The 22,962-nt window shown below is 43.3% G+C and overlaps 1 protein-coding gene across 4 annotated transcripts in view; it reads left to right on the top strand.

The window, feature by feature from the left end:
• PPP2R2B (protein phosphatase 2 regulatory subunit Bbeta) overlaps positions 1-22,962 on the top strand; it is a 474,274-nt gene that overhangs the window by 434,634 nt on the left and 16,678 nt on the right. For all 4 annotated transcript variants that reach the window (XM_070374891.1, XM_070374892.1, XM_070374893.1 and 1 more), the window contains one exon: positions 19,011-19,180. In XM_070374891.1, the coding sequence (XP_070230992.1) occupies positions 19,011-19,180 (170 nt within the window). The remainder of the gene's footprint in view (positions 1-19,010; positions 19,181-22,962) is intronic.

Raw genomic sequence — 22,962 nt, 5'->3', positions numbered from 1 at the left:
ATTACTCAAGGCACCTGCTGGCCTGCCATCATCATCAAGCACAGCCCGGAGGCAGCAGAGGGCAGGGGAATGCTCCTCCCTAGGGGGCTTATAATGATACTTGCTTTTATCTTCTCTTATATCTTTAACCTGAACATTAGGATTTAAATAGGATTTATCTCTTGGATGGTCATCCTTAATCCTGGGGTCAACTAGCTCATCTTGAAATTTTGGTGTCATTCAAAAACCCCTATAATGTAGGGAAATTGAAGAGTTACATCTAAGATAACTGGGATCATCAAGCTTAGGAAAAAGATGGAGAGATCAAACAAAGCAAGGAATGGGTCAGTAAGTGTGAGCAAGGTTTTGTGCTAAGCACAGTGGGATAGACAGCCTCGTACGATGCAGGTACTGCTCCAGTGTGCTTATCATGGTGGGATAAGAGGATGTGAAATTATGGGAGGTTTCTAATAGAAAGTTCATTTAAAAATTGAATTTGAAATTTAGGTTCCCGACATTAAAGACAGAAAATAATGTTTACTAATGCTGACCAAATAATGTTTACTCTGAACACGGTGTCAGATGTTAAAATGAACTGTAATGTCAAACATCATCCTCAAGGTATCCTAGATGTTCCCCCAAAGTCCTGACATGTAGCATTTTTCAGTCACTGTTTACTGAGAACCTTCTCTATTCAAAATTCAGAACCTTCTCTATTCAGGGCAAAAAACTACAAATCTGTGTTACTACAAAACATGGTCACTAGCCCCAAGAAAGGTTATTAAGAAGTAGAAGCATTTTGAGGATAGGGCCCAATGTATCATGGCTACTAAAGCATAGTAAATGAATGGATGGATGAACAAATGAATGAATTAGACATCTTTATAAAGGATCTAATATTAGATAAAATGTGATATGTGTTCTTTTCTTAAACCATATGTAAATAAAGGTATTGAATGTTAGCTTTTTTCACAAAAGTGAAAATCCTCTTTATATTTCTTTTAGTTAGGTTAGTGAAAACAGATACTAGCATAGGTCTTTCATAAAAGCAAAGGGGCATAAGATGAACATTTGAAATGCAGGAGATCCCCTGCATGCTGTCATGGCCAGTAGTGTTGGTTCTAGGGTCAGATAAACCCAGTGCAGGTATCTTGAACTTCTTGGACTTGAACTTAACCTTTCTCTCTAAGCTTCAGAGTCTCCCTCTATAAAATGAGGACAATAACAGAGCCTGCATAATTGAGTTGTGAGGACTCAATGAGATAATGCCTGGCCCACAGTAAGCAGTCAGTGTTTGTTTATAAATTTTTTATTCTTATCACAATAATCCAGGAGTGCAGAGATACAGATGAGAAAGTGCAGACTCAAAAAAGCAAGTAATTTATGTGTAATGTGTAATGTGTAATTTACGTCAATGACTGAGTCAAGGGTGGAGCCTAGATTTAAGCCCGGGGTTGAAGCCCAGTGTACAGCCCGGGGTTGAAGCTGTGGATAATGTCTAGAAAGCCTTCCCGGAGAAGGCAATGGCACCCCACTCCAGTACTCTTGCCTGGAAAATCCAATGGATGGAGGAGCCTGGAAGGCTGCAGTCCATGGGGTCGCTGAGGGTTGGACATGACTGAGCAACTTCCCTTTCACTTTTCACTTTCATGCATTGGAGAAGGAAATGGCAACCCACTCCAGTGTTCTTGCCTGGAGAATCCCAGGAATGGGGGAGCCTGGTGGGCTGCCGTCTATGGGGTCGCACAGAGTTGGACACAACTGAAGTGACTTAGCAGCAGCAGCAGCAGCAGAAAGCCTTCCCATTATTGCCCCCCTGGGCCAGAGTGGGAGGAAGCTGGGTAGGCCAGGTAGCTGGAGAGCAGAAAACAGCACAGGCATCTCACCAGTGGAGTCTGGCTTCCAGGAAATCAGCACACTATGGTGCCCTTGTTTTCTGAGCCACCTACTTAGGGTGACCCAGTAGGCATGGCATGAGTCACAGTGGGGATGAAGAGATCTCTTACTCTTCAGCCAAATTAAAAATGAAAACTGGGCCCAGACAGTCCCTCCTCCCCTTGTCCTAGTCATTAAGCATTAAAGTGCTTGCTAAGGGATAAAGCCTTTATTCGCTGCAGTGATTGCAAAATGTGTCTTCTCTCTGCATCCAAAAGCAGAGGCTTCCAGGTCCCAGAGGTCTCAAAGTGGTGATGGTACGTCTGGAGCCAGGGGGAGGGCCTAGCAGGTGATAAGGTGCTCAACAAAGTTGATGACTCTTCTGTACATCACCAATGGTGCATGATGTTAGGTCCATTAAGAGACATCTCTGCTCTGATTAATTCTCTGTGGTCAGTGAGAACACACAGCCAATGAAGTCCAAATCAGAGGTTTAAGCCTTAGACCAATTCAGTTCATTTTACTAGGACCATGCCCTCTGAGGTGGGACAGGGGGCTCCCTATGTCTGTGAGCACCAGACAGGGGTACACTCTCTACACATTGAACTGGAGGAGAAATGATGCAGAATAGGGGAACAGTAGGGTCCAGTTATTGGAGAAGGCAATGGCACCCCACTCCAGTACTCTTGCCTGGAAAATCCCATGTATGGAGGAGCCTGTAGGCTGCAGTCCACAGGGTTGCTAAGAGTCAGACATGACTGAGCGACTTCACTTTCACTTTTCACTTTCATGCATTGGAGAAGGAAATGGCAACCCACTGCAGTATTCTTGCCTGGAGAATCCCAGGGACGGGGAGCCTGGTGGGCTGCCATCTCTGGGGTCCAGCTATAGGACCAGTACTGGGTTTACATCCTAGCTCTGCCTCTTCCTGGCCTGGGACAAAGATAGATGGCTCTCTGATGTATCATGACTACTAAAGCATACTAAATGAATGAATGAATGAGACATGTTTATAAAAGATCTCACATCTGCTAAAATGTAAAGCAGGCAGGTTGTGAGAATGGAATGGACTATCACACATAGTTAGCACAGTGTCTGGATGGGAGGCAATGACTCCATCTACTTGAAGACAGTAGCTCTGACCTCTCCATGTATGCAAGTTCCAGGTGCATTCAGGCACAACACTGACTGTTAGTAAGTCAAGAGCAGTGTTTTCCTGTCGAAAGCCAGCGCTGAGAACACAGAGGCAGAGCATGGGGGAGACAATGAGGCAGCGAGCAGCCCCCACCAGCATCCCTCCATGCTGTGTGCTTGGGCCGTCCCGCTCTGCAAGGATATGACTGTCAGCAGGGAGCTGCTCCTCTCTCCCTTTCCGTGTTTACGCCTCTCATTGCAGTGATTATGTAGACAGCCTGGAAAATGGGGGCATCTTGGGAGTGCAGCCCTGGGCTCACGGTGCCATGACAACCAGCTTTCCAGCGATCACCCCTAATAAGGGCCACACACTCTCGGTGCCTGCCACCTGGGCAGGGGTTCCCCGGGGAGTCTGGGCTTCTCTCGGAGCAGCTGCACGCAGTTTCTTGTTGGAAACAAATTATGAGAGAGAGAAAAAGCAGGGAGGTGAGAAGTTTAACCTGTGATGTATTGAGTGCACCTAGGGGCCTGCGTCATGTTGCTGAAGCCCACTGGCTATAGGAACACATAAATCCACAGTAGGAGACGTACAGCCCCATGAACCCTTTTGTCACCTCCCCCTGCCCCCCGATAAAGAGAGGGCTATCACAGAGTGAAAGACCAAATACGTGGGCTTGTAAAGCTGGGCCTCGCTGCTACCACATTTCTTCATTAGGCTCCTGTCAAGACACCCACTGCCAGCTCATCATCTTGTCTGGACTGGAGCCGCCCTTTCCTGCTGCCAGCTGGCGACAAGATGCTCAGAGCCCTCCTTCAATAAGTATCTCTCCAGAATGATGTTTCTCCCAAAGACACCCGCCCCACCGGGCTAATAAATGATTAATCCTCACAAAGGGAGGACAGTCAGGCTCCACACGAATAAACTTGCCTGTGGATGGGAGGCCCAGTTCAGCTTTTAGATTGTCAGGTGAGCCCTCTCCCAGACAGGTCCTCACTTCCCCTGTCTTTAGATCACAGATTCCAGCTGAGGCTTCTTCAGGAGAAAGATCTAATCCCAGAGCAAACAAGCAGGGAGCACGTGGTCCTGTGTCCCAGTCTCTCCACGCCTCTGTTTCCTGAGCTGTGCAATGAAGCTCATTCAGGTGGGGAGCATGTGCTGTAGTTACCACTAGGGCTGCCTTTCTGTGGATCCCATTCCCTGAACTAGGATGACTTACTTGTGAATTCTGAATATCTATATATTATATAAAGATTTATTTTAAATATATATATATATATATATTCAGAATTTACAAGTAATGACATGACTGACCAACTAAGCACAGAACAGTAATAATAGGGAAAAGTATGGAAAGTGGCCACATTATCCAGTGAGAGGAAGGAAAGGGTGTGGTGGTGGTCAAGGAAGGCTTCCTGGAAGAGACAGTGAGCCCTGATGGTTGAAGAGGAGTCAGAGAAACAGAGGAGCAGAAATAGAATGGTATTCTGGACTGGTTTTAGCCCCCCAATATTTATGTTGATAGATTAACCCCCAATGTCACAGTTATGAGGCAATAGGACCTTTAGGAGATAATGTGGTCATGCAGGCAGAGCCCTCATGAATAAAACATGTGTGTCCATGGGGACACAACAAGAAAATGACCCTCTGCACCTCAGAGCCGGGCCCTCACCGAAATGTGACCATACTGGCACTCTGCTCTCAGATTTCCAACCTGTAGAACTATGTATTTCTGTTGTCTGTAAGCTACCCAGTCCATGGTATTCTGTAATAGCAGACAGAACTAAGACAGGAAGGGAAAGAGCATGGATCAAGCTCTAGCACATGCTAAGTGCTCCGTAAACATCAGCCATCATTAATAAAGCATGCAAACCAGAGGTCACAAACTGCAGCCCACAGGGCTTACAGGTGACTTCTGTTTAACTGCATCCTAAAAATTCTCAATTAGTCGTTAAAAATGAAGCATCAGAGTTCCAGGGAAAAATTTAGACTTTGAAATGAGATGAACAGGCTACGCCAGACCAACACTTCTGGGTGGTCACAGTCAGCTGGAGCTGAGTGGACACTCCAGTTTGCACAGTCCCTAGCACCCCCTAGCACTCCCTGGTGTGCACCCAGGCATGCTTCGTCTCCTTCACCACCCGATTGGCACCTGGAGAAAGGAGTTCTCTGACCCCAGCAGAAATGACAAATAGGCCAGTCAGGCTGCCATGGAGAGTTTGAGCCAGTGAGAACTGGGCAGTAACACTGGAGTGCTGATCTAGGGCCTGATACGAAGGGCCTTGCATGCCAGGCCCAGTGGGTGGGACTGCTGGCTACTCATGGGGCGTCACTGTAAGTGACATTGCTTTGGGAAGAGTTCTCGTGGGCACAGCAGGGTCACACGCAACCTCATGTTCTGCTGCTAAATCCTGATGGTCCGTGAGCTGCTTGACTTGCTCTGCTTTGCAGTCACCGTGTTCAAGTCTTTCTGGATGGTGTCAGCCCATGCAGGCAGCAACCAGGATGCTGGGAGGAGATGGTGGCTGAGCTGTGACGAACCCAGCCCAGCCTGCTCTGGTCTGCCTTCTGGGCCAGCTGGAGAGGAGCAGCTGCTGAAAGGGAGCAGTCTCTTCAGGGACCTGCAGGCAGAGCCAGCAGCCGCTGGGGCCCAGAAAAGTAAGAGCAGCTGCCCAGAGTCAGTGGGGAGAGCTCATAAACTGTATCTCCCCCTTTATGGGGGCTTCCCTGGTGGCTCGGACGGTAAAGAATCTGCCTGCAATGCAGGAGACCTGGGTTTGATCCTTGGGTTGGGAAGATCCCCTAGAGAAGGAAATGGCAACCCACTCCAGTATGGACTGTCTGGGGAAAGAGGAGTATTAATTTCCTGTTATTACTACATTAAATGACCACACACTTAGTAAACACAGTGACTTGAAACAGTAGAAAGTTATCATCTTACAGTTCCAGAGGTCAGAAGTCCACAGTGTTTATCTTGCTGGGTCTGCAGGGTGGGCTCCTGCTTGGAACTTCTGTGCAGGGGTTGGTGGGGGGAGTGGCGGGAGGTGTCTGCTTCTTGCCTTTTCGAGATTCTGGAGGCAGCCCACTTTCCTGGGCTCCTGGCCCCTTCCCTCCATCTTCCAAGCCAGCAATGGCTGAGTCCCTCTCACACTGCATCCTCTGACACAGCCTCTCCTGCCTCCTCCTCCTCCATACAAAGGGATGCTTGTCATTACACTGGGTACAGCCAGATGATGCAGCTCCAACATAATTGCCCCCATTTTAAAGTCAAGTACTCAACAACCTAATTCCCCTCTGGCATGTAACACAGTCACAGGTTCTGGGGATTAGGATATAGACATCTTTGAAGGGTGGGTGAAAATTAGCAGCTTTTTTTCCTTTAGGTAAAAACAAAAAGCACCCCCCGTCCCTGGCACAAGTAAATGGGCCCACTCCTTGTTGAAGGAAGTGCCAAAGAGCACAAGATCTTTTCCATCCAGCTTACTCTTGTGACCCCAACACCTATCAGAGCACCTCACACCTACCAGTCAGTCAAAATATGTCAGTTGAAGAGTACGTGACACTAGTATTTGTCGCCTTCTGATCATGTGTCAGGCACTGAGCTAGGTGGATTCTGACAACCATGCAAAAACAGGAACAGATGTCTGCATACTGAAAGTATTGAAACTGAATCTTGGTACAAAAACTTGACAAAGACAATCCAGCCTGTAAATGGTGGAGCATGGGTTCCAACCAGATGTCGGCTCCAAAGACTACTGACATCTCCTGTACCAGCAGAGAGACATTCCTTAGTAAGTCTTAGCAAATCTTCCTAAGCAATGATCTCATCTTCCAGCCTTCCCACACAAGCAATCTGTGCTGCTAGTCCCAGGCTCCCATTGTCCCTCAGATATATGTATCACCCAGGCACGAACTCATGCTGGTTCCCCTGTCTAGCACAGGAAGCACCCCTACAACCCCAAAATGTATTCATCGAGAGTAGGCAAGCTCTGGTCTGCAGGTCATGTCTGACCTACCTCCTGCCTTGGCACAACGCCAGCAAAGAATAAGGTTTTTACATTTTTTTTTAATGATTGAGCAAAAAATCAAAAAAGAAGACTGTTTCATGACACATGAAAATTAGATGACATTGAGATTCCAGTGTCCATAAGTAGAGCTTCATTGGAATAGACGCTCATCTGTTTACATATTCTCTCTGCTGCTTTCATGCCACAGAGGCAGGACTGAGCAGTTGCAACAGGGACCAGAGGGCCCTCCAAGCCTAAAATACGTGCTACCTGGCCCTTGACAGGAAAAGTCTGCCAACCTCTGATCTATCTAGAGCTGACTAGTCATTCAAGGTTCAGCTCCCTGTTAAGTCTTACCCAGTCAGAGCAGCCAAGATCGCACCACCCCAGATTGTCTCATCATTTCTGCCCACCTGAGAATTTTAGGTCCATTTTTTTCTATCTAGAAAAAAATGTTTTGACTCATTATATCTTCACTTTGAATAATGATTTATTTTTCAATATTTATTTATTTATTTGGCTGCCTCAGGTCTTAGTGGCAGCACGTGGGATCTTTCATTGCAGCGTAGGGACTCTCTAGCTCTGGTGCGTGGGCTCTGTAGTTGCAGCACATGGACTGAGTTGGTCCACAGCGTGTGGGACTTTAGCTCCCCGACCAGGGATCGAACCTGTGTACCCTGCATTGCAAAGCAGATCTTTAACCACTGGACCACCAGGGAAGTCTCCAAATGATTATTTATTAAAAGAGATGACATTTATGAATTATAATACATGCAGAAATATCATGGAAACAGTTACACAAAGTCAGAGACCACAGTTCTCTCCTAGATGAACTGTTCCTGCTCCATCATGCTATGCATTGTGTTGCTACAGTCTTCACTGTTAAACAATCATCTGTAGGATTAGTGAAGGTCTGTATGAAAAACAAACTGTAAAAGTAGAGCCCACTGGGCTTGGTCATTTCCCAGTTCAGAATCCGCTGAGTCTTCATCGGATCCAAGCTCCAGTCTCCAGCTCATGTCTGGAGACTATGTCATTATGCCCACGGTAGTACAATAGCCACTAATTAAATCTTAAACTTCTCTCGCTGTCCTTAGCTGGATAAAGGCGAGCATTATTGGTCCATGGGCATTCTTACCCACCGTGGGAAAACTGTTGGCCATTTTTCTCGCTGGACAAAATTATTCAATGTGTCTTCTGTATAGTAAAGATTACTGGCTGCATCTCAATCAGTGAGCCTTTCCTCTCCAGGGGCAAAACTGGGGCCTGCACATACCTCTGAAGGAAAATTGCCATCTGCCTTACTCTGTAGGAAGATTGCCAGTTGTATCCCCATTGTGGGGAAACTGTCGGCCGTGTCTCCAAACGGAAAAGCCTGCCAGCTGTGCTTCTGCACAGAAGAAATGTCAGCAGAAGTCGGCGATTTAAAACCCTGTGCGTGATTCTGAGTCTGTTCTTTTTCACCCTCCTCCCCAGTTTCCTTTACTCTCTCTCTCCTGTGCCTGAGTCATCAGAATGGGGGTGGGGTGGGGAGGGGCTGACAGTGTTCAGCACCAAATGAGAGGTGCGTATACTGAGGAAGGTATGTATCAACTGATGGTCCAGAGACAAGCTGTTGTGTATCAAAGGCCCAGATAGAAGACCTAGAAATCGATTTAACAACCAGTAGCTCTTAAGATCTGGTTCCAGTGGAAAAGCACATCAGGCTTCCGGACTCATTGCACAGCAGGCTTGCATTAAGCAGCACCACTTCTGCACTGCTGCTGCCTCCTGTGTTATTGTGGGTACAAGCCCTGTGCTAGGCGCTTGACGTGAAAGATCTCATCTGACCCTCAACCACACTAGAGGGTATATATTCCTCTTATATCTATTTGACAGATAAGGAAAATGAAGCTTGGAAAGATCAAGCCACTTGTCCAAAGCTTCATAACATAAGCAACAGAGCTGAATTTCCACCCAGACCCGCTAAGCTTGGAGCTGCCTGTGTGCTCAGCCCCCACACTACGGGATAGAGGCGTGGGGCCCCCTCCTGACCCTCCATCGTGGGCGTGAGTTCCTGTGCAGTGTCCAGTGTGAGGTCCAGAAGGAGGAGCCGGCCCAGGATCAGCCTTTACCTGTGGTCTCCCTCCATTCTTTCTTCTGCTGTCCCCAGACTGCTCCCAGCACACAGCATGCCTCCTTTCTCCTTTTGCCCCACTTATCATAAATGTAGTTTTAGGTTTCTCCAAAGTCAGCAGTTTCCTTCTTAACTCTTCCCCTCTCTGATCTGTGGTTTTGACTCTTTCCCATGATTCCAGTATCTTATTCAGGTGGCCAGTCATCTGAACAGCCCTGGGCCAGGCACCATGAAGGATAACATCATGGTGCTTTCTGGCTCCATGGAGAGGTATACACGTTAGAACACAAAACACTGTCTGTACCAGACACCTAATATAGCCTATAGGATTTGAAAGGAAGTGTCAGTGCTTTTTAAGAAAAATTTTATTGGAGCAAAGTTGCTCTACAATGTTGCATTAGTTTCTGCTGTACAGCAAAGTGAATCATCTATGTTGTTCAGTCTCTAAGTCATATCCAACTCTTTGGGACCCCATGGACTGCAGCACACCAGGCTTCCCTGTCTTACTCTCTCCTGGAGTTTGCTCAAACACATGTCATTGAGTTGATGATGCCATCCAACCATCTCATCCTCTGTTGTCCCCTTCTCCTCCTGCCCTCAATCTTTCCCAGCATCGGGGTCTTTTCCAATGAGTCAGCTCCTCATATCAGGGGGCCATAGTATTGGAACTTTAGCTTCAGCATCAGTTCTTCCAACGAATATTCAAGGTTGATTTCCTTTAGGGTTTAATACATACATCCCCTCATTTTTGGATTTCTTTCCCATTTAGGTCACCACATAGCACTGAGTAGGGTTCCCTGAGCTATACAGTAGGTTCTCATTAGCTACCTATTTTATACCTAGTATCAATAGTGTGTGTGTGTGTGTGTGTATCAATCCCAATCTCCCAATTCATCCCACCCCTCCCTTTTCCCCCTTGCCATCCATCTGTTTGTTCTCTACATCTGAGTCTCTATTTCTATTTTGTAAATAAGATCATCTATATACCATTTTTCTAGATTCCACCAATGCACATTAATGTATGATATTTGTGCTTCTCTTTCTGACTTTCTTCATTCTGTATGACAGTCTCCAGATCCATCCACATCTCTACAAATGACCCAATTTCATTCCTTTTTATGGCTGAGTAATATTCCACTGTGTATATGTACCTCATCTTCTTTATTCATTTCTCTGTTGACTGTAGCATGATAACCCAAAGTAGATTCTGAGGAGGTCTGTTCTGGAGAGATATTGGGTTGCAAGTCATTTTTCAAGAAAAATGGGGGCAGGGAGGTGGTTTGATTCAATAAGATTTGAAAGCAGGATTAAAGCAGCGGTTTTCAACCAGGGGCAATCATGGCCTTGGGATTTGGCAATCTTTGGAGCCGTGTTACTCTCTCCATACATCCCTTCCTCTCCTTCCTCCCCTCTCCCTGTGTCCATAAGTCTGTTCTCTATGTCTGTGTCTCCATTGCTGCCCTGGAAATAGATTCATCAGTACCATCTTTCTAATCCATATAAATGTGTGAGTATGTAATGTTCATTTTTCTCTTTCTTACTGACTTCACTCTGTATAATAGGCTCTAGGTTCATCTGCCTCATTAGAACTGACTCCAATGTGTTCCTTTTTATGGCAGAGTAATATTCCATTGTATATGATGTACCACAGCTTCTTTATCCATTCATCTGTCGATGGACAGCTAGGTTGCCTCCATATCCTAGCTATTGTAAATAGTGCTGCAGTGAATGCTGGGGTACATGTGTCTTTTTCAATTTTGCTTTCCTCAGGGTATATGCCTAGGAGTGGGACTGCTGGGCCATAGGGATGCTGGGAGGGATTGGGGGCAGGAGGAGAAGGGGACAACAGAGGATGAGATGGCTGGATGGCATCACCGACTCGATGGACGTGAGTTTGAGTGAACCCTGGGAATTGGTATTGGACAGGGAGGCCTGGCGTGCTGCGATTCATGGGGTCGCAAAGAGTCGGGCACGACTGAGTGACTGAACTGAACTGATGGTGGTTTTATTCCTAGTTTTTTGAGGAATCTCCATACTGTTTTCCATAGTGGCTATATCAATATATCAACATACATTCCCACCAACAGTGCAAGAGGGTTCCCTTTTCTCCACACCCTCTCCAGCATTTATTGTAGATTTTTTTATGATGGCCATCCTGACCCATGTGAGGTGATATCTCATTGTAGTTTTGATTTGCATTTCTCTAATCTTGAGAGTCCCTTGGACTGCAAGAAGATCCAACCAGTCCATTCTAAAGGAGATCGGTCCTGGGTGTTCTTTGGAGGGAATGATGCTAAAGGTGAAACTTCAGTACTTTGGCCACCTCACGAGAAGAGTTGACTCATTGGAAAAGAAAGACTGATGCTGGGAGGGATTGGGGGCAGGAGGAGAAGGGGACGACAGAGGATGAGATGGCTGGATGGCATCACCGACTTGATGGACATGAGTTTGAGTGAACTCCGGGAGTTGGTGATGGACAGGGAGGCCTGGCGTGCTGCAGTTCATGGGGTCGCAAAGAGTCGGACATGACTGAGTGACTGAACTGAACTGAAGGGCCTGAAACATAATAAGCTTCCCATAAACAGTAATTATTAATAGCATTGAATATCATTGCTGAATGAATGGAAGAAATTCATGGAGCTAATATTAAGACTTGGATAAGCATAGACATGTAATGAACTGCAGTGCTGTGCAGGTAGGCATGTTATGTATATCCTGGTCTCTGCATTCTACATGAATATGTGATGCGTTGATTAAACATTATCTTTTTTCATTTCACCTCCACCTTCTGGGGCTGTCACTTTAAGGCTTTACAATGCTGCCACACTGGCCTTCCAATATGCCTAACATTTGGAGAACATATTCCTAGGTATAACCTTGTAATACTCTTTTACATATTTACATCATTTAAATAGCCCCCAGGTTCTGTAGTCTTCAGTCCAAAATTCTCAAAAGAGTCTTTTTTTATCGAAGTGTAGTTAACTTACAATGTGGTGTTAATTTTAGGTGTACAACAAAGTGAATCAGTTATACATATATATTATTTTTCTATTCTTTTCCATTATAGTTTATTACAGGATAATGAATATAGTTCCCTGTGCTTGTTGCTTATCTATTTTCTATTTAGTAGTTTGTATCTGCTAATCCCAGACTCCTAATTTAATCCTCCCTCCAGGCTTCTCTCTCTCTCTGGTAGTCGCTCAGTCGTGTCTGATTCTTTGTGACCCCATGGACTATAGCCTGCCACGGCTACAGTCTTCTCTGTCCATGGAATTCTCCAGGCAAGAATACTGAAATAGGTAGCCATTCCCTCTTCCAGGGGATCTTCCTGACCCAGGGACTGAACCCAGGTCTCCTGCATTGCAGGCAGATTATTTACTGCCTGAACCTCCAGGGAAGCCCCCCAAGAGGCTTAGTAAGTGAAATATGATCGGCTAATACAGAATCAGTGCATGCTTTTCATGATAAAAATATCAGCAGCTGATATTTACTGAGGACCTGCTATGTGTCAAGCAACATGCATGCCTATTCTACAGCTGGGAAAATGGAATCTCAGAGTAGAAAAGAAAATGTGAGCAGCTGATAAGTGACAGAGGCAGGAATTGACTACCATGAGTGTGCAGTTTTGCCAAGTCCTTCCCATTTACCCACTCTAGCTGTCCAGATGCACTGGGTAGGGCATGACCAAGCCTCAGGGCCATCATTCCTCTCTCTGTGGGGATGTTTGTATGGAGCATGCCTGGAGTTTCTAAGTCCCTGGTCCTACTGAGATTACCTTGCAGAGAAACTAAGGTGAAAATCTAGTATCCAACTATGAGGACACCAGTCAGAGTCCAGGGGCCTTGTTAGTGCTTACCAAGAGGTAAGGGCACAGACTGAGACATTGGGTCAGAAATGGTATCGAGTTCATGTTTTTCTGTTTCAATGAGTTTTTTAATTCTCAAGTTCAATTCTGATTGATCAGGTTTTTTCTGTTGTTGCTGTGAAAATTAATATTTTGGTTTGGCTCATGGTATAATTCAGCAAGGTTTGGAAGACAATTCATTAGATTATATTAGATTTTCTACAAAGAATTTGGGTTAATTTTTTATTTTATATTGGGGTATAATTGATGAACAAAGTTGTGTTAGTTTCAGGTGTACAACAAAGTGATTCAGTTATACATATATGTATAGCTAGTCTTTTCACATTTAGATTATTACAGATATTGAGCAGAGTTTCCTGTGTCATACAGCAGGTCTTTGTTGGTCATCTCTTTTAAATATAGTAGTCTATATATACGTCAGTCCCAAACTCTCAATGTATTCGTCACTCCCTTCCCCTTTGGTAACCCATAAGTTTGTTTTCAAAGTCTGTGAGTCTGTTCCAGTTTTGTAAATAAATGCACTTGTGTCATTTTTTTGGATTCTGAATGTAAATGATATCACATGATATTTGTCTTTCTCTGACTTACCTCACTTAGTATGATAATCTTCAGGCCCATCCATGTTGCTGCATATGGCATTTCATTCTTTTTAATGGCTGAGTAATATGCGATTATATATATGTACATCATTATGCATTCATCTGTTGGTGGACATGTAGGTTACTTCTGTGTCTTGGCTATGTAAACAGTGCTTTTTTGTGGTATCTTTGCTCTTGGTATCACGGTGATGGTGGCCTCGTAGAACGAGCTTGGGAGTGTTCCTTCCTGTACAGTTTTTGGGAAGAGTTTCAGAAGGATATGGTGTTAACTCTTCTCTAAGTGTATAATAAAATTCACCTGTGAAGCCATCTGTTCCTGGACTTTTATTGGGAATTTTTTAATCACAAGTTCAATTTCAGTACTTGTGATTGGTCTGTCCATATTTTCTATTTCTTCCTGGTTCAGTCTTGGGAGATTGTACCTTTCTAAGAATTTGTCCATTTTATTGGATTTGGTTGCTCGTAGTAGTTTCTTATGATCCTTTGTATTTCTGTAGTGTCCATTGTAACTTTTCTTTTTTAAGGAAAATTGCTTTACAATACTGTGTTGGTTTCTGCCATACATCAACATGAATCAGCCTCAGGTATACCTATGTCCCATCCCATCTCACCCCCATTGTAACTTTTTATTTCTAATTTTACTGATTTGAGCCCTCTCTGTTTTTCTTAATGAGTCTGGCTAAAGGTTTATAGAGTTTATTTATCTTTCCAAAGAATTAGCTTTTAGTTTCATTGATCTTTTCTATTTTTTTCATCTATTTCATTTATTTCTGCTCTAATCTTTATGGTTTCTTTCCTTCTACTAACTGGGTTTTGTTCCTCTTTCTCTAGTTGCCTTAGGTGTAAGGTTATGTTGTTTGAGATTTTTTTTGTTTCCTGAAGTAAGACAATATTGCTATAAACTTCGCTCTTAGACATTTTTTATTTTGTATTGGAGTATAACCAGTTAACAACAAACAATGTGATGGCTTCAGTGAACAGTGAAGAGACTTCGCCATACATATACATGTATCCATTCTCCCCCAGACCCCCTCCCATCCAGGTTGCACATAACATTGAGCAGAGTTCCCTGTGCTGTAAGCAGGTCCTTGTTGGTTATCAGTTTTAAACATAGCAGTGTGTACATGTCCATCCCCAATCCCCTAACTATCCTTTCCCTCCAGCCTTAACCCGCCCCCTGCCCCCAGCAGCCCCAGCTCGCCTGTTAGAACTGCTGCTGTGTTCGGGATCCTCGTGCTTTCATTTTCATCTGTCTCTAGGTATCTGTTTACTTCTTCTTTGCCTTCTTCAGTGACCCACTGGTTGTTTAGTAGCATATTGCTTAGCCTCCTTGTGTTTGCGGCTGTTTTACTGCAGTTTTTTTTCTTATAGTTGATTTCTAGGCATTTAGCATTGTGGTTGGAACAATGCTTGATATGATCTCAATTTTCTTAAATTTACCAAGGTTCCCCCTCTGGTTGCCAGACCCCAAGGCTGGGGAGCCTGTCATGGGGCCCAGAGCTTTCCATCCTGTGGCAGAACTTCTGTAGTATAATGATTCTCCAGTTTGTGGGTCGTCCACCCAGACGACCTTATCGTGATTTCACTCCTCCTACCATCTCATAATGGCTGCTGCTGTGGATTTAGAATATCTTTTTGGTAGGTTCCAGCATCTTTTTTGTTGATGGTTGTGATTTTGGTGTTTTCATAAGAAGAGGTGAGATTACATCCCTCCACTCCACTATCCTGTCTCCACCTCTAGATTTTCTACAAAGAATTTGTTTTTGTTTTTTTATTTTATTTTTAAACTTTAGATAATTGTATTAGTTTTGCCAAATATCAAAATGAATCCGCCACAGGTATACATGTGTTAATTTGATAGCCACTCTGTAAGAGCATTGAATGGGCAGGAAGAGAAACTCCTGGGGGACGAGTTACTCAGTAACCTGCAGGTTGATGTTTTGTTTAGCCTAAAACTGTGATAGAAGCACTTATCAAGCCGAACCATACTCAACTACCATTATGGTAGGTCAAAAATAATTAAATGTAGGTAAATATGTATAGCTCAATGTCATGCAAGCTAACCACTTATAAGGCAAAGATTTTGTTAAATTATCTAGCTTTGGTTCCAATCAAGCAAAAAAAATTGTTTAATTTTTTATTGAAGGATAAATTGCTTCACAGAATTTTGCTGTTTTCTGTCAAAACGCAACATGAATCAGCCACAGGTATACATATATCCCCTCCCTTCTGAACCTCCCTCCCATCTCCCTCCCCATCCCACCCCTCCTGGTTGATACAGAGCCCCTGTTTGAGTTTCCTGAGCCATACAGCAAATTCCCGTTGGCTATTTATTTTACATATGGTAATGTAAGTTTCCATGTTACTCTTTCCATACATCTCACCCTCTCCTCCCCTCTCCCCATGTCCATAAGTCTATTCTCAGTTTCTCCACTGCTGCCCTGTAAATATTCTTTAGTACCATTTTTCTTAATTCTATATATATGCATTAGAATACAATATTTATCTTTCTCTGACTCACCTCACTCTGTGAAGGTTCTAGGTTCATCCACCTCATTAGAATGGACTCAAATGTGTTCCTTTTTATTGCTGAGTAATATTCCATTGTGTATATATACAACTTCTTCATTCCTCTGTCGATGGACATATAGGTTGCTTCCTGCTTCCATGTCTAGCTGTTGTAAATAGTGCTGCAATGAACAATGGGATACATGTGTCTTTTTCAATTTTGGTTTCCTCAGGGTATATACCTAGGAGTGGGATTGCTGGGTCATGTGGTGGTTTTATTCCTAGTTTTTTAAGGAATCTCCATACCATCTTCCATAGTGGCTATATCAATTTACATTCCACCAACAGTGCAAGAGGGTTCCCTTTTCTCCACATCCTCTCCAGTATTTATTGTTTGTAGAGTTTTTGATGATGGCCATTCTAACAGGTGTGAGGTGATATCTCATTGTAGTTTTGATTTGCATTTCTCTTAATAATGAGCGAATTGAGCATCTTTTCATGTGTTTGTTAGCCATCTGTATGTCTTCTTTGGAGAAATGTCTATTTAGGTCTTTTCACCTACTTTTTGATTGGGTTGTTTGTCTTTCTGATATTGACTTGGTCGAGCTGCTTTTATATTTTGGAAATTAATCCTTTGTCAGTTGTTTCATTTGCTATTATTTTCTCCTATTCTGAAGGTTGTCTTTTCACCTTGCTTATAGTTTCCTTTGCTGTGCAAAAGCTTTTACGTTTAATCAGGTCCCACTTGTTTACTTTTGTTTCTATTTCCATTACTCTAGGAGGTGGGTCATAGAGGATCTTGCTTTGATTTATATCATCAAGTGTTCTGCCTATGTTTTCCTCTAAGAGTTTTATAGTTTCTGGTGTTACATTTGTGTATGGTGTTAGGAAGCATTATAAATTCATTCTTTACATGTAGCTCTCCAGTTTTCCCAGAACCATTTATTGAAGAAGCTGTCTTTGCCCCATTGTATATTCTTGCCCACTTTGTCAAAAACAAGGTACCCATGCAGTGCATGGGTTTATTTCTTGGCGTTCTATCTTGTTCCATTGGTCTATATTTCTGTTTTTGTGCCAGTACCATACTGTCTTGATGACTGTAGCTTTGTAGTATAACCTGAAGTCAGGAAGGTTGATTCCTCCAGCTCCATTCTTCTTTCTCAAGACTGCTTTGCGATTCAGGGTCTTTTGTGTTTCATATGAATTGTGAAATTTTTTGTTCTAGTTCTGTGAAAAATGCCATTGGTGATTCAATAGGGATCACACTGAATCTGTAGATTGCATTTGGTAGTATAGTCATTTTCACAATATTGATTCTTCCTACCCAGGAACATGGAATCTCTCTCCATCTGTTTATGTTGTCTTTCTTTCATTAGTGTCTCATAATTTTCTGTGTACAGTTCTTTTGTCTCCTTAGTGAAGTTTATTCCGAGATACTTAATACTTTTTGTTGCAGTGGTGAATGGGATTGATTCCTTAATTTCTCTTTCTGATTTTTTATCGTTAGTAAATAGAAATGCAAGTGATTTCTGTGTATTGATTTTATATCCTGCAACTTAAGCAACAAATGTTTATTGAACATTTATGTGCAAAACCCTCAGTACAAAGATAAAACACAAAATTCTGCCTTCAAGCAGCTCACATCCTAGGTGAGATAAGCTGTGGATTGTTAAATACTAATGTGAAAAATGATGCTTTCTTTGGGAGAGAACCCAAGCAAATGGTAAGTGAACGGGCCAGACCAAGTGTGGTAGGACTTCAGAGAAAAGATCATTTGGTCTAAAATAATATGTAAGTAAAAGATGAGGCATATGAATCAAGCAGAATATGACACAATTGAAGGAACCATCAGGACATAAAAATGGGAAATATCCAGAGGTATGGTGTACATCCAGTTTGAACTAGAGAAGTTCAAAAAAAGGTTAGAAAGATGAATTACGGCAGCTTAATAAGCTGCAGTGTCTTTTATTCCTGTAAGTGCTTTCTTTATTCCCGTAAGTGAAAGTCAGCTGAATCTATGGGAAAAGCAGTGCAGCAACTGGATACCAGAGCAAATAGAAAACACAGACAAAAGACATTGTAGCCAGAGTTTACCTATGAGACTGAGGCTCAGGAAAGTTAAATAACTTGCCCAAGGTCACACAGCTAGACAATGGTAGTCTGACCTTAAGCTTAAGGCAGTCTGGCAGCAAAGTCCCACTATTAAACATCATGATCCAAGAGAGGTGAATACATATGTTCACATGAAAACTTGTACATGAATATTCATAGCAGCATTATATGGTATATAATATATAGTATAAAATATATGTATAGTATGATTCCATTCATGTAAAATTTTTAGAATAGGCAATTTCATAAAACAAGAAAATAGTGTTTGCCTAGGGCTGCAGAAATTAGGGAACGGGAGTAAGTGCTAATGGGTATGAAGTAGTTCAGGGTTTTTTGTGGGGGGAGGAGATGATGCAAATGTCCTAAATTTAGGCTTTGTTGATGATTGCATGGTTGGTGGTATTATCTTTAATATAATCACATAAACTGTAAAATTTAGATGAGTAAATTCTATGGTATATGAATTACATCTCAAAAAAGTAGAAAAAAAAATTTTAAGCATCTAAGAAGACTATATTTTGGTATGTAGCAATGTATACCATTGCTGGTATCACAATGATACCAGCGACCATGGGGAAATGTGAAACAGAGTTTGTGCAGTCAGCTCTGTGAACAGAACAAGTCCCGTGAGAGTCCTTCCATGAGAAACATGATATAGAAACCAGTGACAGTTTGTTCTACTGCCAGGGAGCTGACAGGTCTGCGCGCCCGATTCCAACCCTAAGTTAGATGGTTGCCTTTCTAGCTGGCCCAAACACGTTCACATCAGTTAATAAGGAGGTACTAAATTTGTTCTCTTTTGCTTTTTGTTCTGCAGTTTTTGAAGAGCCAGAAGATCCAAGCAACAGGTCATTTTTCTCTGAAATTATCTCTTCAATTTCGGATGTGAAGTTCAGCCACAGTGGGAGGTATATCATGACCAGAGACTATCTGACCGTCAAAGTCTGGGATCTCAACATGGAAAACCGCCCCATCGAGACTTACCAGGTACAGACCCCCACCCACCCACACGTACACTGGGCACTTGAGGGTTCCGAGTCAGCCTCTGCCTGCAGGGGCTTACAATGTAGAGCAAAAGACACAGTGAGCCACTTCAATATCCAGAAATAGCTGGTAGGCAGGTCAGTGTAAGTTTGGATAGATCTAACCTAAATGAGGGAAAAGGCATGGCACCCCACTCCAGTACTCTTGCCTGGCGAATCCCAGGGATGGGGGAGCCTGGTGGGCTGCAGTCCATGGGGTTGCACAGAGTCGGACACGACTGAAGCGACTTAGCAGCAACCTAAAGGAAAGGTCAGAACTACCCTGAGGCCCTAGGGATTACAGGCTGGGAAGAGGGAATGGATCTGGCAAGAGAAGTTGGAGAAAAGTGCTGGTAAAATGGGTGAGAAACTGAGAGGTGTCCTGGAAGCCAACTGGAGAAACCATCTCAAGGAGGAAGTCACCAACTGCTGAACGGTGTTGTTGAGTCAAGAGAGGACTGAAAAAGGGCCACTGGATTTAGTGACATGGAAATTGTCAGGTGACAGAGTGAAGCCGTAGGAATAAATGTCTGATTGGAGTGGGTTCAAGAGAGATCATAAATGGAGGATGTGAATGTAGTGAAATTTGGAAAGAGATTTTGCAGAGAAATCAGGTAGTAGCTGGAAGAGGATGCAGGATTGAGGAAGGCATCATAGTTTGTTTTAGGGTGATAGAAAGAAGCCAGTAAAGAGTGGACTAACTGAAGCAGTCAGCTTCTCAAGGGAACATACTCCGTTGCAGAATTAGATATAGATGAGATGGACCATTCATCCATCAAAGGAAAGAGAGAAGAGTAAAACCAGCTACAGATGCAGATTTGTGATGGGAACATACAGATGGTTTCTGCTTCTATTTTCCAGTCAAATAAGAAGCAAGATCATTAGCTGAGTGAGAAAGGAAAGTGTAAAATATTCCTCTAAAAGAGCAAATTGACTAGGGCACTATGGTAGGGTTGCAATGGGATCCACTTATTTGTATATTTTAAGTAAGACAAATCTGTGTGTATGTTTCTTTCCAGCCACATGAGCCTGCTTGGTTCAGGTAAGGAAGGGCAGAAAGTTAGATTTAACCGGTGGTGGGCTTTTACCAAGTAACTACAAGGTAAGGAGGGAAAAAGCCAAGTTTGTTGAAGGTATTGATTAAAGGAGTGATTGGAATGAGGGGCCACTGAATCTAAGGTAGGTTAGAAGGAAAATGAAGAACTGATAGAACCAAGACACTAAGGGCTTGAATTAAAATGCTAGGAGTCAGCAATAGAGTGATATTTATTAGACAAATACAGTTAGTGATGACAAGGCTCATAAAATGACCACAAAAGCAAAGGACAAAACTCATTGAAAAGAATGAGGCTAAGAGTCCAGAGTGAATTTCTAAGAATGATGGCGGGAATAGTGATGGAAGAGAGATTGAGGCACTAGAGTGGCTTCCAAGCACGAGGCAGAGGGACTGTTAAGAAGGATGGGGAGCAGGAAGTAGTGTTTGATGGCATGATTTTGAAGGAGCTGAGGCACAAATGATGGTCCAGAGGAACACAGAGCCCACTCACCTTGGCACAGGAAAGCAGAAGTCCAGCTGCCACATGAGAGGCCTCGAGAGAAGCAGGAAATGTTCAGAGAGGAGGTTGAGGACACTGAGGACTCTGATGGCTGACTGTGATGCTGCAAAAGGTTTGGGGGCCAGAACTGCAGAGGAGGTGGAGGTAGCCTGGTTAACCCCTGTGGTTTACCTTGTGGTTCAGATAGCATCCCCTCTGAGCTGGCAGTCTTACTCTCCCCTAACCCTTGCCCTCAGGCTCCTGCTAACGGCCCAACCATTTGGTATTAAGTGTGGGAACTAGAAGCTAGGAGAGTGTTGCTGACAGAGGTGTGGGCTGCTGGAGAGCCCCAGCTAGAGAAGAGTGGATTAGGCACCGTGGGGGAGCAATTGGTACTTTAATTTTTTATTACACCACATTCATTACCAGGATCATAGTAAGTAAAGAAAAGAATACTTGTATAGAGATAGGTTTTAAGCATAACTAGTAAAGTAAGAATTAAAAACTGAACTGTTAAAACTATGTTTTAATTATTCCTAAGTAAGCATTGGGGCTTCCCTATTAGCTCAGTTGGTAGAGAATCTGCCTGCAATGCAGGAGACCCGGGTTCGATTCCTGGGTCAGGAAGATCCCTTGGAGAGGGGAAAGGCTACCCACTCCAGTATTCTGGCCTGGAGAATTCCAGGGACTGTATAGTCCATGGGGTCGCAAAGAATCCGACACGACTGAGCGACTTTCACTTCTGAGTAAGCATTACCCTGGAGATGAGCTTGACTTTCTCAATGGATCTGAAACTGACTTTTCTTCCAAAATGAAAGCTTCATTTTTGTGGCTGCTTTTTCAACAGCAGATTTCTCAGCTAATCTATGGTACTTTTATTTTAGACAAAGACTTAACAACAAAGCTAGCTAGCTGTGCCGTAAAGTGATTAGCATTTTAAACTCATGGTTCTCAAACTACATTTAGCAAGTGGTAAGCTTAGAAATCTTTGTAGAAATCTTTGTAGAATACTAAGAAATAGAACCCATGTATGGAAATTAATGCAAAAATTTATTTTAGATGGTGTATTTGAAAGCAATCTAGTTAAGTTTATATACCATATCAAAGGTGGTAATACACTATATCAGAAATGGTAAACAGACTCCTTAAGTGAGTGTCTGGAACACGATTAAAAGAGATTTTAAGGTCAGCAGGCTCCACAAGTACATGATGTGAGAATCTCTGTGTTGGGAGACTCGGCCTAGTGTCAAGAAGGCCATACCCAAGCTCACTGGAACAGAGCGAAGAAACAGTATTTGGAACATGCAGAGAAAAGCATCAGATAGGATGAGTCTTAAGGTAAGGCATCCACGTGAGTGCGAGTGCACTGAGAGGGAGAAACAGTTGGCTAAGCAGGTTTCCACGGTACAGGCTTCTCGGAGATGTTTCTTGTGTCTGTGTCTTACCTTTTTCTCTCCTTTGATGGTGAACAGTTGATGTGAAAAAGAAACGTTAGGCAGAGAACAACAGAATATATATGGAGCATACCTTCATAGTCCATAATCTTCTCCTGTAGATGTCCTCACCTGGAGGTAGTCAGGAGCTCCCAGAGGGTAGAGGCTGGAAAGTGAAAATAAGTGTTCAGACTAGGTTTTCCCTTTGAATCTTTCCTGACTTTTAAGGTTTGGAGAACCTTTGTGCTGGGAGACTCTATTGGTTTGTTCTTCTGTTTCAGGGATTGACAAACTGTTCCTATAAAAGGTTGTCTTTTAAGTCCTAGAGTTCTTGGTGAGGTGATTCCTGCAATAAGAGGCCCACAATTTCAAAGTGCACATGCTTTGTTTGATAATTATCACTCACCTGTAGGGTTTCTGTAAGACAAGGCCAAAGGCGAATGGTCAGGGGACAGGCTGAGCAGGACCTCAAATGGCACACCGCTGCCCAATTTATAACCCTTAATGCTCTGCCCCCTTTAATCCTAATTATTTAAGGCGCTATTTGGTACTTCCCCTACCAAAAACAAATTTGGGGTGCTTACGATAAAATAAAATAATATTCTAGTCCTCTCTTATAATTTTATAATTCCTTGATCACTGCAGAACTCTGAGAAGCCTGCATGATATAAACCTGCTTAACCAAGTGTTTCTCCCTGCTCAGAACACTCATGGGTATGCCTTACCTTAAAAGTGCTCTGTACAGCTGGTAGGAATGTAAACTCTTACAGCCACTGTAG

The sequence above is a fragment of the Bos mutus genome, chromosome 7 (genome assembly GCF_027580195.1).
Source record: "Bos mutus isolate GX-2022 chromosome 7, NWIPB_WYAK_1.1, whole genome shotgun sequence".
In the NCBI taxonomy this organism is placed as follows: Eukaryota; Metazoa; Chordata; class Mammalia; order Artiodactyla; family Bovidae; genus Bos; species Bos mutus.
The sequence above is the reverse complement of the archived record's forward strand: the minus strand, read 5'-3'. Positions and strand labels throughout refer to the sequence as shown.